The sequence below is a fragment of the Engraulis encrasicolus genome, chromosome 16, assembly GCF_034702125.1.
Source record: "Engraulis encrasicolus isolate BLACKSEA-1 chromosome 16, IST_EnEncr_1.0, whole genome shotgun sequence".
In the NCBI taxonomy this organism is placed as follows: domain Eukaryota; kingdom Metazoa; phylum Chordata; class Actinopteri; order Clupeiformes; family Engraulidae; genus Engraulis; species Engraulis encrasicolus.
In genome coordinates, this window is record NC_085872.1 from 44,299,291 (window position 1) to 44,318,397 (window position 19,107).

Here is a 19,107-nt window from a genome sequence, read left to right on the forward strand (position 1 = left end):
ATATCTTCACATTCTTGTAATCCTATGAGTTCCACATTGTCTTCTTATTACACATATATACACGCGATCATTTTGGTATGGTTTTAAATTCTCTAGTAGATATGATGGCTTCTGTGGTGACGAGTAACCACCTCTCTGGCTCATGTTTGGCTATGCTAATTTGGCTATGCTAATTACATGGAGTAAACAAGCCACACATGCCAGGAAGTGTAGTTCTGTATTAGCTTTTTAAAGAATATTAAAATCAGCTCAGATCAGTGAAAAACCGAACATTTTACCACCTGGTTCGATAAAACGGGCCAACATGCCCATAATATGACTGCCACTACTTCTACTTCGTCGTCAGGGCCGAGATGTAATTTTTCTAAGAAAAAAAACATTCATTTGTTGCAGGGGGTTGGAACGTTGCCAGCAGGGGGCGATGAGATTACTTTCCCTCCCTATTGCCACCTTTGTGGAGCTTGGACTTGATGAGCTCTGGATTGCATTTGGTGTTCGGCGCCACTTCAGGTACAGCTAATTTCACTAGTAATTCTGTAATAGCAACTATATGTCTATTAGCTTTTATTTCAGTAAGCCAATAAATATATTTTTCCCTTACCAGATACATTCCAGCACATGAAATTGCAGAGAGTCTTGGTCCTTCCAAGGCAATGGCACTTCCAGCGTTTCATGCCCTAACGGGTTGTGACACTACATCTGCATTCTTTGGCAAAGGCAAGAAGACAGCCTGGTCAGTGTGGCAGTCGCTGCCTGAGCTCACTGTACCACTACAGCTGCTCTCTGGCCCCACCCCGACCCCTGAGATGATCACAACCCACACATCCATACTACAGAAATTTGTCCTGATGCTCTATGGTGTTTCTGAGGACATCACAACCGTGGATGCTGCACGATTCTCCCTCTTCTTCCACAAAGGAAAAGACTTTGACCACATGCCACCAAGCAGTGATGCACTCCATCAGCATCTTCTTCGAGTAGCTTATCAGGTAAAACAATTTGTGCATAGTTACATAATATAACTGTGCCTTACAATATTGGAGGGCCTTTGTGTCACTAATCATGTTTCTCTTTAGAGTGGGCATGTATGGGGCAATAGACTTGCCAAACAACATGCATCTGTCTCACCGTGTCTTTGGGGATGGCAGCAAGATTCGGCAGATGCTCCACCAACACCTGTTTTCAATACAACTGCCACTATTTCCAAGGACTTGCCAGAACTTGTCATTTGCAAGTGCAAAACTAACTGTAAAGCACCTTGCAAATGCTTCATGCAGAAGCTGCCTTGCATGTCTCTCTGTGGATGCCATGGTTCATGTTCCCATAGTTCTTCAATGTCTAAATAGAAAGTGTTAGTAATGTATTTTTACATTAAGCTATGAGTTTAAATCACAATTATATGAATGTGCCTACCTCAACATGTGAACATAGTTGTTGTTGTCCTACTATTGAACACTTATTTGATCTGTATGTTCCCTTTTAGCATCAAAATCGGCCATTTTGACGCTAAGCTATTAGTTTTAATCACTATTGTAGGTATGACATGCCTACCTAAAACTGTGAACATAGTTGTTGCTGTCCTAGTACTCTCTACAATACACTAACTTAACACTTATTTGATATGTATTTAATTATTAGTAACGTATGAACTCAATATGCATTTGGCAAACGTTTTTCTAATTTAAAAAAATGCTTATTTTACCTCCGATTATCAGGCATGCAAACTTGCCACCTTTCGGCGAAATTCGCCGTTTTGAAATCAAAATGGGTTCTTTATGTGAATCGTGCCGATCCGAGGAGAACATTTTAGGGGGGGGTCGAGCGACAAGAAAAGTGTAGGCCTACGCTACCGCAGAAATTCCCACTATTGTAATGACAGGAGAGCTGCCACAACCGACAACGACGTTTGACCAATCACAGTATTGGTATTTGTCGGCACAGCCAATAACAAGAACGAGCCCAATCTGAGTCCCGCCCTTCCTTCATACTTTGAAAAACAGCGCAAGGGGGGTCTCTTCGGTCAGCTGGGCTGGCGAGTTACTTTTTGAAATATGAAAATGTCCAGACGATCTGTCACGGATAACGTTTCGAGGGAGAGGTGTGTGAGAGTTGTGTCCGACTATTTCCACCTTCCCAAATGTGCCGTCTTTGGACTTAACTGTGGAAGTCTTCATGTTTAGCGGACAGGTACCCCACACCTCTCATGATGAAATGGCTTAACTGCTCTCTGCTCTAATATTAATTTTGCTGTAAAGTTATGCACAATTGCATGCTATTTAAGATCCTGATTCTGCAGGCCTTTTCCTGTATGACAACAACAAAAGGGACGCAAGCATTTCGATGAGAAGTGAGTGGATGTAGCCTTTCAAAGAGAGTTTTTCCTGATAATTTGACGCAGCTTCCCTGCCTTCGTGAAAAAGTATTTCTTCTACAAAAGAGCCCTGTTAATGAGAGCTTGGTTACACGTCGTGTGTTCCTCGTATTCTGCTGTTTTGGTTAATAGTTTGAAATGTCCATTCACGTCAACAGTAGAATTATTTCAGTTTTCGTTCGCTGTATTGTGTACGAATTATAGGCGATGCAAATGACATCTGATTTTTGCCCGAGTGAATCCAACCGGTAGTAGAGTTTTGACGAGTAAGTGCGCTACAGGGGAAAAAGGCTAAGTAGCTACCAGGTAATAAACCAGGTGAAGAAGCGCATGTAGGCTACGCGAGGCATCCAACATCGTGCATCAATCTGCAGGCCGTTTCTATGAGCACGAGAGGGAGAGGGAAAGAGAGAGCCAGGCAGGCCAGGCAGCATACCTGTCAACCATCCCTAATTTCCCGGGAAACTCCCTAAATTTGACTTATTTCCCGATTTCTTCCAGATTTTATTTTTCCCCGGAAATATCCCGGATTTTTCACATTATCAAAAAACACCGTCTGTCCAGGCTATAGGCTACCCACGGAACCTGTCCGACGAGCCACACCCCCTCTTGAAGAGAGAGACGAGGGTCTTGCTTATCAAGCTACCTGCCAGAACACGGTAGGCCTATGCCAGATACCACCAAGAATTGAAGTTCCTTGAAAATACGAGCTATCAACCTCGCTCCGTAGCGCTTGTGCGCCCTCTCTTTTCCTCAGAAACCGGCAGTTCATGCAACGCATAAAACAGCCTCGGAACAGTGAATCATGCGATTAGCCTAACCTAATCACAACCTGTACCAGCACGAAGTTTTGCACGAACAGACAACTTGTGCGACAAAACAAGAAGAAGAAATGCATTGCGCTCATTTCATTGTTTTGTGTTCATTGCATTATTTCTCCACACTGTAAAATGTGTGCTGAGGGATTTTAGACAGGATCTGTCTTTGCACGCGCGCTGTGAAAAGCAGAGTGGAACGCACCGTCCGATTTTTCTTTACTCAAGACATATTTTATTGGATTCCTTGACCCCAAAAATGTATACTTTGACACCAAGTTTGTCATCATAGCGTTAACAGAAGCAACGTTATAGACTCTATTGAGAATTTTCGATGCATTGGTGGCCATTTTGAAAAAACGTGTCTATTTCCGAAAAAAAAGAGTGATCTCACTTGTGTCTTCGGAGTAAGTTATTTGTATGACCCTAAGGCACTTCCATGCCAAAGGGGACCTTTGCATCATGACTTGAAGTCAAAACTCACTTAACCGCCCTACTAAATAGGCAACCCAGGTTAAATGAGCAGCATAGTTGCAGTACCCATTCTGGCCACATTCTACACAGTGCACCTTTAAAGCGATGGTTCGGAGTAGATTTACCCTAATGCCATTTAAACCGTAACATCCATCCAGTAGTCCACCCGAAGTGTTTTCTGGCATGGGCGAACATTAGCAGAGTAACCAAGTTATTCTATGGTTATTCCGAATAGCTTGCCGCAAGTGCGAATGGATCCTGGCAATCTCTCCAAACTTACCACAAAAATCACGTCATGACACCAAACTTCTACAGTAGTACAAATATTGTCTTTACTGTCAAAACGAAGCATTTGGAAGTTTGTAAATAGTACAGGTGTTTATGATTATCAATACAAGCCGAATAGCCTCTATGCTGCTAAAGCTGCGTCGACATTACTTCCGTCATCTGAGACAAGCCTGTAAATATAATTTACTACACTTCATGAATTTCAAAGTAAAAACACACTGTGGCTCGCGCATATCAGGGCAGGTAAGCACTTTCCCCCGACTGACTGTTTTCCCGTCAACCAAATCTATCGACTACAGGTCTCCGACCCCTGTAGGATGCACCCCTAGCTCCGCCCCTGGGTGCAAGTGCTGATCCATGTTCTTCATTTAGGCTGCTGCTGTTTTATGTGACAGCTGGACACACCCCCACCCCGAAAAAAAAATCATGTCTGCGTCTTCAACAGGAGCTATAGGACAACAACAGGGAGAGACGTGTGTGTGTGTGTGAGAGAGATAGAGAGAGAGAGAGAGAGAGAGAGAGAGAGAGAGAGAGAGAGAGAGAGAGAGAGAGAGGGAGGGAGGGAGGGGAGAGGATGAAAGACAAAGGGAGAAGAGGAAGACAGATTGAATGAGAGAGAGGTAAAAAGAAAGAGAGGAAAGGCAGACCACAGCACCATATAGATTTCAACCTGTGAAGATTAAGCTTCTCTCTCTCTCTCTCTCTCTCTCTCTCTCTCTCTCGGCAGTCATGGTCTCAATCCAATTTTGCAGGTGCCAGCAGATGGTTGATTGCTTCCCATTCCTGTGGCCGTCTCTGCCATTCATTTGTGGTATTGTTTTTTAATCGCCTGCAGTCTTCAGCGGGGTGGAGTGTGGGGGTGGGGGGTGACGATATTAGGGGAGGGGGCTCCGTCTTTTGGACACTTCTGAGGACGAGGAGTCCATAGAGGTAGAAAATAACACTAGAGGTGACCCCGCCCCCCTTCTGATGGCAATCTGTGGCGGCCATTATCTGTAGGTAGGTCTGATAAATGGAATGAATGGGGGTCATTCCACGCCAAATCTCCGAATCATCCCACACGACCATCTCAGATTTGGCAGAAAAAAATCAAGGAGGTTCACAAACGTCCCAATAGGAAAAGTGCAAAATTATAGCTCTCAACTCCTCATAGTTTTGTCATTAAAAATGTTTTTGTCAGGTACCCCCCTGACTCGTTTGGAACAGACTTCTCAGAGAGCCCACTTTCAGATTGCCGTATCTAAAAAACTGCTTTAAGTAGGTCCTTACAAATTTCAAGGGGTAACATTTGGAACATGTACTTGTGAAATGTGGATTTTCACACATCCTCTTGTCATTTACCACCAATTTCTGGGGGCTTAAAGTTGCTTAAAAAATTCTCACCTTTAAATTTGTGGGCATCTTTGAAGGACTGTGGTAAGCGCAGTTTTAAAGACAGAGGTTTGATATGGACAGTGTATGTTCCCAACCATTCTGTGCATGTTGTGTTGAAAGACTGATCTTCTGCGATGAACAGTTTAGAAAATATGAAGTCTTTAAAATGGAAAAACTGAAACGTGGTGCCATCTTTGCCATGTTATTTAAAAAAAATGTCACTACTGACCACCATATTATCAACAGTTTTGGAAAGATTAGATGTCTGTTCTTAACATATCCAAAAACTGTGATGGTATTCTGCCTCATTTGGTCACAATGATTTTTCAAAAACCCACTGTTGTGTGACTTCCACAGCTCCTATGAAAAATTGATATTAGTGGCATCTTCGCCATGTTATACAAAAGAAATGACAGCACTCACCACTATGACATTTACAGTTTTAGAAAGACTCAATGTCTGTTTTTAACATATCCAAAAACTGGGGTGGTGCTCTGTCTCATTTTTTAAAAATGGACTTGTAAAAACGACTGCGTGACATCTGCAGCTTGCTGCTCTATTGAGGTGGGGCCCCTGCTCTGATCTTTGCAGGCTACATGGGGGCCCTATCTACCAGTATTAGCCATGAGGCCCTATGTGCAATTGTTCCGCCACTGTGAATGACTTGAGCAATTTGAGTCAGACATTTTTGATACAAGATATTTGACTTGAGCATTTTCGACACTCTCAATACAATACGGCAAAAAGTGAAAGTGGCTGTTGACAGAGTTTTTTTTCCCAGCTTTTTCAGTAACTACATTTCAGTAAATCAAAGGTTATAGACGTGTGTAAACTTCATCTTTAGGCACTGAAAACCAAATACCGGAATAAAGTGATGAAATGTTGAATCACTGAAACATCCCCGTAGATCTTGAAACAAGTACATCCTGACTATCACCACATCTCAATGCTTTTTATTACAATTCATAACAATCTTTAATAACTTGTTTACCAACTTTGATGCAGTTCTGAGGCCTGCTGTGGATTATTTTGTATTGTTTATGAGATATTGCCTTCTATTATATGACTATTCTTTCTACATTTGATTTGTGTTTCGCTGCATGTATGCAAGTATGTGCATTTGTTCAACCTGATCAGGGTTAACATAGAACATCAAACATTAATGCTTGCATTGCTCAGCTCTATGACAGAGTTGACCCTTGATGAGCATCCAGTCAGTATTTCAGTAGTCTAGCACCATGCTCAGGGTAGCTCAGTCATGGTGATTGGAGGGGCAGGACCGCTGTTTAGTCAGGTTACCTCCTTACGAACAGTCTCCTCCTTGTGTATCATCACTGTTTTTTTCTCTTCTCCATGATAATAGAAGTGTCCCACCCCCCCAAAAAAAACCATGACAAAGGTGACCTCTTCATAGAACTTGGCCCCGCCCCAGTCCTAACCATGACCGAGGAACCTAGCGCATTGTGTTGGTGGATAGCAAAGGTCCTAAGTGTTGAATTCATATGCACCTCCAGTAACAGAACAAAGCTGCAGAAGTGATGGAATATTTGAAATGTGTTGAATTAAAATATCAAAATATCTTTACAGCTTAAATAAATTTGTTTAAAAAAATCATATGCTGAAATAAAGTTCGGCAAACATCCTGTATCAAGACTATGTGTTAACAATGCTACTTTACAAATCAAAATGATTCAATTAATTTATCACTACTGCAATTCAAGACTTACTTTATGGTATAATAGCAAAATGTTAACTCCTACAGTGTTGAGGTTTAAACACAGGGCCATAACCTTTAATTCACGGACATTTAGTTACCAAAAAATGTAGTTACCTAAAAGCTAAAAGAAAAAGAAAAATAATAATGGTATATAAATCACTCAACTGTTTCTTGACTGTGCTTCAAAAATACTCAAGTCACATTTCTTGTATCAAAAATGCTCAAGTCAAACTGCCATTCACAGTGTCAGCCCAAATAGATTGGCACCCAAAAGTCAGCAAAGGTCATGATTATGGCCCCTACCACAAATTCAGGAGGGCCCTGGACAAATGCCCTGCTTGTCCCCTTATAGCTCCGCCCCTGGTAATTAATGTGACTTAGGTATTTTCACAGGAGCTGCTGATGTAACAGCAAAGGGGTTTTTCAAGAGTCATTACAAGACATTGATGCAGAACACCATCCCAGTTTTTGGATATGTTACAAACAGACATCCTATCTTTCCAAAACTGTTCAGTTCATTGTGGTGATTGCTGTCATTGTTTTGGTATAGTGTGGCAAAGTTGCCCCCCAATATCAGGTTTTCATAGGAGCAGTGGAAGTCACACAACAGTGGGTTTTTAAAAAATCATTGTGACCAAATGAGGCAGAATACCATCCCAGTTTTTGGATATGTTCAGAACAGACATCTAATCTTTCCAAAACTGTTGATAATATGGTGGTGAGTCGTGACATTTTTTTTTAATAACGTGGCAAAGATGGCACCACGTTTCAGTTTTTCCATTTTAAAGACTTCATATCTTCTAAACTGTTCATCGCAGAAGATCAGTCTTTCAACACAACATGCACAGAATGGTTGGGAACATACATTGTCCATATCAAACCTCTGTCTTTAAATCTGCACTTACCACAGTCCTTCAAAGATGCCCACAAATTCAAAGGTGAGAAATTTTCAAGCAACTTAAAGCCCCCATAAAACGGTGGTAAATGACAAGAGGATGTGTGAAAATCCACATTTCACAAGTACATGTTCCAAATGTTACCCCTTGAAATTCACAAGGACCTACTTAAAGTAGTTTTGTAGATACAACACCCTGAAAGTGGGCTCTCTGAGAAGTCTGTTCCAAACGAGTCAGGGGGGTACCTGACAAAAACATTTTTAATGACAAAACTATGAGTTGAGAGCTATAATTTTGCACTTTTCCTATTGGGACGTTTGTGAACCTCCTTGATTTTTTTCTGCCAAATCTGAGATGGTCGTGCGGGATGATTCGGAGATTTGGCGTGGAATGACCCATGGAGAAGGAGGCTCACCGCTATCAAAAAATGGCTTAATAATGTGAAAATGTCCATCAACACACTCTACAAGGACAATAGTTGAAGTGTGTTGCTAAATATGTACAGAATTAATATAATTCGATTTTTAGATGTATTTTATCGACTCATATGATTTAAGTAGATATTTATCCTGACATTTCAAATCTGGTCTTTGATTAATGGGTTACTTCATATACACACAGTTTTAGTCCATTTTTTTAACAGAGGTGGGCGTGTTCTCCATTGACTTGAATTGACTGAAGGTGCCTACACTACCTACAGACAATGGGAGGCGCCATGTGCCACTTCCCAGTGCTGTCGTGAATTGCCATGTCCTCTCTAGTGTTATTTTCTACCTCTATGGAGGAGCCACAAGGGCACTGCTCTGCTCAGTTCAGTTCAGTGCCATATTAAGTGCACTGCTACCAAGACATCGGCCTCCTGCCTTAAGGGCTGTACACACACATCGCTGCTATTTACTAGCTTCTCGCTTGCTCGCCTACTCGCCTCTCTTTCATAGAACGTTCGCTGAAAGTTCCCGCGGCTTTAACTGCCAATGAACAGGCGAGAAGTACCGAACTCTGCCTTCCAATTGGTTACTCGCTTACTCGCCTCGCTTACTCGCCTCGCTCGAAGATAAAATCTTTTCAACTCTGGATCCGCCCACATCGCATCGCTGAGCAAGTAACCAGCAGCGATGTGTGTGTACGGCCCTTTAGGCCAGGGAATCCCACCCAGGCGAGGAGGAGAGATAAGAGGGGAGGAGAGGAGTGGAGTGCAGAGGAGAGAGAACAGGAGAGGACAAGACAATAGCCTCCTGCCTTATGCCCAGTGTTGGGTAAGTTACTTTATAAATGTAATCCGTTACAGTTACAAGTTACCTTGATTAAAATGTAATTTTACTGTAACTTTTTGGATTACTTTTACAAAGTAATGTAACTGATTACTTTTGGATTACTTTTGGATTACTTAGGGTTTAAATGAGCATTGACCCATTTTAAACATTTTATTTGTGAGAACTGACACATTTTTAACCAAATGTTAAAAAGTAGAGTGTCGAGGGTCTTACGGATAGGCACAAAGATACGGCAGGAACGCAGGAGATAATGTTTTTCTTTTTAGATGCGTCCCAGCATCTCTATAAGAGGGTATGTCAATGTACGAGCACTTACAGTGCACTCCTCTCTGCTGGCGCTGCGCAATGCAATCAGCTGCGTGCTCCGGGCCAAATAGTCAACACTGCCACCTTGTGGACACAGGAGGGAACAATTTGAAGAATGCGTTTCAGACGGACGCACAGACCCTCTTATAGGCCTAGAGATGCTGGGACGAGTCTAAAAATAACAAACAAGTAGGCCTACAAATGCATGTCAACATACAAACGGCAATAATTATGAAGTTTTTAGTCAATGTGATGGCGAGAGGACGCGCTCACGCGAATGTGCCCAATGATAAAAACGTCACTCTCGCCAGCACGCAACCCTTTGCCAAACACGGAAGTGCTGCGAGACCGGTAAGACATGAAACTTTCAAATGCTCAAGAAACATTGCTAAGTGCTCTTAAAACACTGAAAACCCACTCGTTTTAACTCATAAGGATAAACAATGGAATTAGGCAAAACAAAATAAAGAAACAACAGATGTTGACAAAACTTGGATTTCGTGTGGTTTGTGATTGAAAATGTATGCGCGTTTGGATGCAATGTATGCGAGTGTAATGCAGCCTTTGAATACTCCGGGTTTAAATGGTTGTCAGCTAAGCAGTGTGTTAATAATTAATTAAATAAAAGGGCCCAAAGACTCAACCTCCCACAAATTGTAATCCTGTTAAGTAATCCCCATTCTCATTGAATGTATCTGTAATCTGATTACATCGTTTTTTTCTTGTACTGTAACGGATTACAGTTACTTTTATTTTGTATCCTTTTACCGTAACGCCGTTACATGTAATCCGTTACTCCCCAACCCTGCTTATGCCAGACAATCCCAACCCAGGCAAGCAGAGGAGGGTAAAGGAGATGAGAGGAGTGCAAGGGAGGGGAGAGGAGTGCATGGGATGGGAGAAAAGAAGAGTGGAAGGGAGTTTAGGGGACAGGTAAGAAGCCCTAATTTCAATTGTTTGTATGACCAGTGCATGTAAATAAATGGACAATGAAGCAGACTTGACTTGAGAGGAGGGAAGGGTAGGAGAAGAGGGGACAGGAGAGGAGGGCAGAGAGGGGAGAGGGGGGAGAGCAGAGGAGACGAGGGGAAGGAGAGGAGAGATGAGTCAGAGAAGAGCAGGGTTAGAGGAAAGGAGAGGCAAATTAGAGGAGAGAACAGGACAACCAAAGCAAGGAGAAGTGAAGTAATAAAGGAGAGTCAATGGAAGGGTAAAGCAAGGCAAAAGGCGAGATATGACACGCTGACAGAGAGCTGAATCAAATCTCATATTAAACACGATTTTGAGGATGATCAGGCTAACAATCCAGCGCCTTCTGTTTGCAATTAATCCTAATGGGCAATTATGTGGCCATCAACAAACAATCAGTGGCTCTCTAAACCAACACCTTCACAAATTAAATTGGGTACTACTCTTGCAGATTCACAGCGTTGACTAATTGAGCAAACCTGCTGGTTGCCTGCATTCAGCATGTTATCAAATGACCTCATCCGCCGAAGGCAACTCGCTGTCATCAAGGCAACAGAGGGTGCATTCCAATATGCAGACTACCGTCCTCCACTTGTGCTTGTGGCCTCGCCTCCGTGGAGAAAACAATAGTTTCTCAGATTTCAGCCAAGCCACAACGTTTTTTAAGGGACTGTTTTTCACTCACCAATCCCAATTGCAAATGAGAAAATGACATTACAATTGTGCTTTTGCTAAATATTGATTAATTTTCTTTCGTCAGTGACATCATCATGAGGTCACAAGCAGGCAAGCGAGGACGGAAGTCTGCATATTGGAACGCACCCACAGTAATGACCTTGACCCAGTGGGAACCTCATCCACCTGCTGCTGCACCTGCACTCCATTAGGGCATCCAGTCCGCCTGAGGCTCACTGCATTAAGGCCTGTTTACACACATGTACGGTAGATAATTTTTCGCCATTTGTTTTACGTCTTTTAATTACATTTACACAGCATTAAATTACACCACTTTGCTGACGCCGTTATCCAAAGTGACTTACCGTTATATACAGGCTATTGGTAACAGAGCAGAGCCTTTGTTCAAGGGTATTTCAGCCATTAATGGATTTGTAGGCAGAGGTAAGGGTGGGATTCGAACCCGCAACTCTGCAACCGTAATCTTCCGTACCATTAGGCCACAGCTGCCTCATGACATTCAGAGAAAAATCTCACCTAATTTCATTTTTACATCAAGAGATCGACATATATTAGATGGAAAAGGGAATCATTTCCCTTGGAAGGTATGGCTTTGATATGTACTATGGACTGGACTGGAAGTGGTTTATAGAACCATGTACAGTAATACAAAGGACAACATCTTTTTTTAGTTGCTGCTAGATATTCAAACAACACAGCGTCTTAAAAATATCTAAATAGCCACTTATCAAATAGGTTAAAATGGGTAAAATAGTTCATAAAAATGTCTGTCAATATCAACATTTTTCAACACATTATCATACATAACTGTCACTCAATGTAGTTGAGAAAGACAAAGAAGAAATAACATTATATATTATACAGAGTATATTAATCATGGGGTAACACTTAACAATAACGTCCTATTCACAGCTTTATAAACACTTTATTAACATTTAATAACAATTAATATTTAACAAAGCATTTACAAATGTTTGTATCATGCTTGTAAAAACGTATTGTATGATATATTGACTTATTGAATATTGTGACAGCCTTGGTCTAAGGAACATGTGGTAATGTTTTCAGAATATTTTCAGACGCAAGTGTGTGGAGATTTGCTCCGTTACTGTGGCATGACCCTGTAGCACTGAATCCCAAAATGCAAATAAAACAACATGTCATGACTCCTCTGTTAACTCACATGCTGCATCTCTGTTTTGATGATACAGTATGTATTCATTCATTTTATATAAATAAACATACTTTCACACTGGAGACTGTTCATACTTCAAGCAAATGTGTGTGTTTATTTAGCATTTTTGTCTGTGGTCTTTTTTTAGTTTAGTCACTTTGAACAGAGAACACTTACAGTGTAAGACAAATCACTGATTCTTGAGAAAGCGGCTAAAACATGTCTCTGCAATAAACTGCCAATTCTGTTGAAAATAAACTACATTTTCATGAACAAAATGAATCCAGGTAAAGACCCAGGGGTCTGTTACACAAATGTACAGTCGTTTGAAATATTTAAGTGTAATTTTATTACTTTTCATGGCTATAAAGCTGCCCACACCCTGTAAAAACAGCTGTCCCAAGGACAGACATCATCATTTCAATTAACTTAAAATGTAAAAATCACTGATATTATTGAATAATATCACCATGATGTGAAAGTCCATATTGAAGTGGTTGTGCAGATATGCACATAGTGCGTGTAGAACAATATTTACTATTATTTTCTGATTGCTCAAAGTATGTCCAGCATATTGGTCACCACCGTCAGATTTTTTTTAAAAGACAATAAAATCAGGGATGGACAAGGTCATTGTCATTACTTAGGGCCCCTTTTCAAACCTTCAGCTCTACTGAATACTTCACCATCACTGAAGCTCCTGTAAATGTACTAATTTCTCCTCAATTTGTTAATTTGTTTGGACACTGGTACTGTCCCAACCATAAACTGTCAACACCGTCGGGGGTTTTAACAGTATTATGTTACATTAATGTTAATTATATATACTTTTTCAGAAGCGGCATGAAGCCCCTAAGAAACAGAGCGAAAACGAAGTGGCTAATGTGAGCAAAAAATGCACAATATGTAAAAGAGTGTTTTTTTGTCTCACACCGTCAGATGTCACCACCGTCAGATTTTGTTCCGCTCATCATCTTGTTCCATATTTTACTAAATTGTACTGGTTAATGAAACTTTAACAGACATGTTAGTAATAATTGTGCCAATTGAGCCAAACTTATACTCTAGCCTCCACTGAGGTGCATTTGGAGGGTTTTTTGTCACAAAACCTGACGGTGGTGACATCTGATGTAGTTCACAAAAAAGTAGTGTTTTACATGTTTTTGACAAGTTTTAAGAATATGCTTCCAATAAGTATCTACAATTATGTTGAATTGTAAAAGTAATTCACTTTAATATAGTAAACATGTTTTTTTTTTTACTTCTAATTCTGTCTGACGCTGGTGACAAAACCAAGAAAGAGCCCATTTTCTGAAAAATGTAAAACATGGGGAGCTTGGCCAATACATTCACTGCACAGCCAAGACCTTAATCTATGATAATACACCTCTATATTTTGGATTTGAACAACTTAAAACCTGTTTATGCCACATTTTCAATAAACTAGGCCTACTTCCTACAGTATCTAACAAATGAAGAAAAAACACATGCACAAGCATACTGTGCACACAGAAAAATAAAGTGTTAATGCTAGCTGTCATTGACTTGAGAGGGCTATTTATTTTGCTAAATGTAGGTAATAATTAGGTAACTTTCACCACCTTCAGATTACTGTCACCACCGTCAGTTCTTAAGTCACCACCGTAAGAAGGAGTTTTGGACATTTTAAATGAAAGTACTTATAAAATTTTCCTTTGGAGTTGTTGAATTATCAAAGTAATAGCAAATTTAAGCCTACAAGAATATATGTGAAATTACAAAAAAATGTTTGATCTATTTAGGCATTAAGTAAGCATTGTCTGACAGCACATATTTTTAAATTAGAACACATGAAGCAGTATTAAAATAGAATGTAAGTGAATTTTCAACATTTAAAGGCGTATGTGTGAACCAAAAAACACACACAATCACTTAAAAACTCCAGATACATATGCAACCAAATCAATACACTTTTTATTGCTTTTAATTGTGTCTGACGGTGTTGACAAAAAACAAGGTATGATCGGAGAAAAACCTGATTTCTGAAAAAAAATCAAAATGGGGAGATTGGCCTTGTGCATTTCTGAAAAGTTAAGACCTTTGTTTACGAGGATATACCATATTATTTTGTAATTCACTTCATTTTTTTCTTTCAAGATTACAACCTGTTTTAGCCACTTTCTCAAGAATCAGTGACATACCATATCATGGGTGTTCCACATGTTCATATAACCAGCAGATGTATATAATCTAACTATAAACTATCTAATTAGTCATACTAGATACTACAGTATCGCCCCTTCCACCCACTGAAAGTGGAAGTGACGTGGAAGTGACTACTTTAGCTAGCTGCTGTGCCATATCCAGAAAGCTGTCTTGTACGTTTCTGAAGCCCTGTGTCTGTCTGAAGACTTCATCACATGGTGAAGAGCAGGTGTCCAGAGAAGGTGGTGTGGCCATTTGCATTATCCCTCACCCATCCTTTGGGCCACAGCTTCACTTGGACAACATCTCCCACCTCCAGCAGCAGAGAGGCTCCATTGGCTGGTTTAACATGGTGGCCATTCACCTGGGCATCGTATGCAATGACGACGTGTTTGCCGTTGTGATGAAGTGAGGCCCCTGTTGGGTTGGACGCATGGGCATCTCCAAACACAAAGAGGACAAAGTGGTAGACGCCTCGCACTGGAGCTGTGAACACACCTGAGACAAAAAAAGAAGTGTTATAATAATGTGCAAAGATGCTAATAGTTGCTGAATGTAGGTGGTCTTAATCTGTTACTTAAGATTTTAAGTAATGTCATTGTTAGATTTTAGTTGAGTGTTTTCAGCAAAGCCTGAATTGGTCTCGCGGTGGGCCTGTACTAAGAGGTTACTGAACCATGTGTTAAACACTGAAACCCCACTAATTGAAGCTCACCCACTGGTCACCATGTTAAATATACTGAAGGCAGAAATAGTCTGCTTTGCCAGACTGAATTGATTGTGAAATAGTCTGCAGTGCCACTGAACATTCAAGATTGAAGAGTTTATTGTCATTGTCATTGAGGGCAACAAAATTGTGTGTGGAGCAACAACGCTGCGTAGTTTCAAGTAGTAGCCTATATACATAGTCAAAAGTGCTTGAGCTCCCCCACTCATATAAATTGATAACTAGGCTAATAATAAATGTATAGTAATAACAAAGTAATAATATAAGCAATAAATACATTAATAAAGTAAATCAATCAATAAATGAGATACCCCCTCAAGGTTAACTCCAGTGCTGTTGATATTTTTTAAAGTTGCAAAACAACAAGATACATATGGGCAGGCCCAGAGTTACCCAGGCTCCGCCCTCGCAGTGACGCAATGCCTTCGGCTCTGCTACACTAGCTCAGGAAAATTGCTTGTTCAGGCAGATTGGAGTTCCCCCTGTTGGGGACCGAGCATCTCCAATGGTCCTGGATAGAGGTGTGTTCAAGGCAGTGATGTAGTTTAAGCAGAGATGTTTTAAGGGGTCTAAGAAAATGTTTGATTTAAGCTTTGGCTCAACCTTTTCTGCCCTCGACCAGTAGCAAACCAAGGAAGGTGGGTCAACCATGCCATTTGAGAACTATCATTGTTATGGTCTTGGTCTGACCAAGTATCAGAAAGATTTAAAAGTCATGATAATCAGGCTAGACCAGACTACACTTGTAAATTTGACCACTTTTTGTCACATTTAGAGATTGTAGTGACATTTGTTACGATGTAAAGGGTCAGTAGGTGCACAGAACAGTACAGCCCACTACCATATCCACATCACACGGGGGAGACACAACTGGTTACCTATAAAAGGTAGGGGTTCAGAGGTCACGGGAGACTTCCGGAGCGAGACCTCAGGAGAGGTGGCTCTCGCTTGCTAGCCGTGCCTGCTAGGCCGTGAGCAGGCAATTGGAGAAAACACCGGTTTGTTAAGGAATGATCGGATATTTAGAGACTCATACAGCTTTAGAGTCTCATACAGCTTTTGGAAGACATGAAGACTTGTGGATTTTAAGAACTATACGTGGGGTTTCCCTCACGAACCCTGAACACTGAAGAGGAGGGCATGAGAAGCAGCGCTGGGCTTGCATTGGTCGCCTACCGAGGGCCTGGAGATTGTGGTGGCCCAGCTGTCGCGTGAACGCTTGGACCAGAGGTAAACGCTGTGTTCTCTCCCTACAGACATGCATACATTTAGGTCATACACTCATACTGCCACGTCAATGCACACATAAAAGTGAGGAGTTACATAGGGGCAACTAACGACCTTAGACATTCATGAAAAGTTTTGTAAACAGCTAAGAACCCATGTGCTTCCACCCAGCGGTCATTACTTTACTTTCTACATGTATTTTGCTAATACTGCATTTTTTATTTTTATTTATTTATTGCTTCAAACAAAAAGTAATGCTCAATTTCATTCAATTTCATTGTGCGTGTTACAATGACAATATATATTATATTATATTATATAATTTATATTCTATTCTACTCTATTTGATTCTAATATTTAAAGGCACAACATAATATTTGTGATTGTCATTTCATTTGTCAAGATGTTACAAGAGTTCTTTTATCCAATCTCTAATGCCCCACCCCCCACCCCAAATTCAGAATGCACCAACACTTCAGTTTTTTTTTAGTGAACATCTGCCAAACATGTCAATTACAACTGAAAGATAATTCATCTATTTTCCATTTTCATTTTTTCCCCTCTTAGTTATCTTTTCAGTGTTTATCAAACATTATAATTTCGATGTTGCCTGTTGCATTTCCCTTCTTTACATTGTTAATATTGATGAATAAGTCGGAACAGATATATGATTTTGTTACTGGGTTACCCGATATGTAAGGAAAATGTTAAGTGATATGGAAATTAATTCATTGACTGCATATTCTGTGAAAACCGCAATAAAGCTATTTCAATTTTTCAAATGACACCAAAGAAGCCTTTGAAAAAACTGTTATACCTGTGTTGACGTTGTAGGCACTTCCGACATTGGTGATGACATTCTTGAAAACAAGGGGGGTGGCAACATCGAATGGTCCATAGTATCCATCCCCGAGTGCTGCAGAGAAAGATACCCTGCTGGCCTCTCTATCCCTCCTCAGCTCCTCCACCTGGCCTCCTACCACTCCCACAGCTGATGCCTGCTCGTTCTGTTTCTCCGTCAGCTCCTTGATAACAACTTCCTGATCTTCCACCATCTTTTCACTGGCTCTCAATCTTGTCTCCACAGCCTGTAGTTGTGTTCTCAGCCCGGTCTCCATGGCATCTGCCCTCTTCTCCACGGCCTGCAGTTGTTCTTTGTTATGTCTGAGCTCCACCTGCTGCTCTGCTATCTTGGCGCTCATCTCTCTCAGCACCGTGTGGATGTCAGGCTAGCAGATTTTTTGGGTTAAACTTTCATGTTCGTGTTCGATTGCTACGCTTTCTGCAGTAACCACGCCCAGACCCATCCACAGCAAGATCACCGCAGCTCCAAGAGACTTCATAATCGACACTAACGCGGCTGCCCCGTTCCTGTACCTGTAGGCTGCGTTCCCCTGTCTCTGTCCAGTGTCAAGGTACAGAACTGAAGTGCTGCATTTATATTAGCTGAGGACTCTGGTGTTGTTGGATAAGCACGAAACTCGCTGGTGTGTACACAAAAAATAGTAGGTCATCTAACCAGTGTAGCTGGGTGCCGACAGGTGGGGACAAAGAAGACATTTGTCCCGGGCCCAGGGAAAGAGGGGCCTCAGAATTGAGTCCTCATTACATTGCATGTATTGGGCTGGGGGGCCCTTTTGGATGACTTTGTCCTGGGCCCGGCCAAAGCTGTCAGCGCCCCTGATTGTGAAACCCGCTGGTATGTACACAAAAAAATTCCCCTATTCCATCAAATAGTAGGTCCTCTGACCAGGGGTGCACGAAACACACAATATATCCAATCTCTCCGGTCTTATATTACAGCCTTGCAGTAAACTGTTTGTTTTAGGGAGTTGTTTCAAGCTGTGTTCGCAGTCAAAATCAGATAACATGGTCAAACGCACAAGGACACGCATGCAGACGCATTAGAATGGATTTTGATGGGTTAGTAAACCAACAGGCAATTATTGGAATTGTTCCACGGGACCAAATGCCTCCATGGATGCGCTATAATGTGCTCAAAAATCAATAATATATTGTGGTGTTGGCACGCGCATGATGACAAGTGCAGTTACAACGGTGTGTGATCAGTAATCCCTCCTAATTTCTGTTAATTTACTGAGATATTTCAATCCAGTCCGAATAGGCCATTTTGATTACCGACGTCCTGAGATAAAAATCACATTTCCCCATAGGACTTTTGTTTCTCAAAAGCGACACAAGGAAGAAGCTTCCCTGCAATCATGCTAAGTCCTCTTCAGCTTTTGATGGAGAAGGCAGTGTTTGGTAAATGTCATCTTCTACATATCAAGTGTAAACAGATTTTTTCAACCTCCGCCAAGGAGGTAATGTTTTCGGTCGCGTTGGTTTGTCTGTTTGTTTGTTTGTTTGTCAGCAGCATAACTCAAAAACTAATCGACTGATTTGGACAAAACTTTCTGGAGTTGTTGATAATGACCCAAGTAACAAGTGATTAAATTCTGGCGGTGGTCCAGATCACGAACCGGAACCAGGACTTTTTAAAAGATTCTTCACCATTGCTGGCCTATATATCTAAACGCCCCTAGTGACCAGAAATTGAATTGTGACTGCACAAAAAGAAGGTAAAAAGACTTAGGGTGTAACATAGTCAAATC

The 19,107-nt window shown here is 41.1% G+C and overlaps 1 protein-coding gene across 1 annotated transcript; it reads right to left on the bottom strand.

Annotated features, from left to right (window-relative positions):
* Window positions 1-13,996: 13,996 nt before the first annotated feature.
* LOC134466107 (complement C1q-like protein 2) lies at window positions 13,997-17,835 on the bottom strand. Its single transcript, XM_063220003.1, has 4 exons — window positions 17,770-17,835; window positions 17,632-17,721; window positions 17,310-17,547; window positions 13,997-15,036 (listed from the first exon to the last, which is right to left on the bottom strand). Exons 1-4 carry the CDS (start codon window positions 17,833-17,835, stop codon window positions 14,750-14,752), a joined length of 681 nt encoding a protein of 226 aa, XP_063076073.1. The 3' UTR covers window positions 13,997-14,749.
* Window positions 17,836-19,107: the final 1,272 nt, after the last annotated feature.

Coding starts and splice junctions, on each gene's coding strand:
- LOC134466107 (XM_063220003.1), bottom strand. CDS start 17,835: ATGAAGTCTCTTGGAGCTGCGGTGATCTTGCTGTGGATGGGTCTGGGC. Junction 17,722..17,769: donor GCGTGGTTACTGCAGAAAGC/GTAGCAATCGAA, acceptor AAAATCTGCTAG/CCTGACATCCACACGGTGCT. Junction 17,548..17,631: donor ACAAAGAACAACTGCAGGCC/GTGGAGAAGAGG, acceptor GCCAGTGAAAAG/ATGGTGGAAGATCAGGAAGT.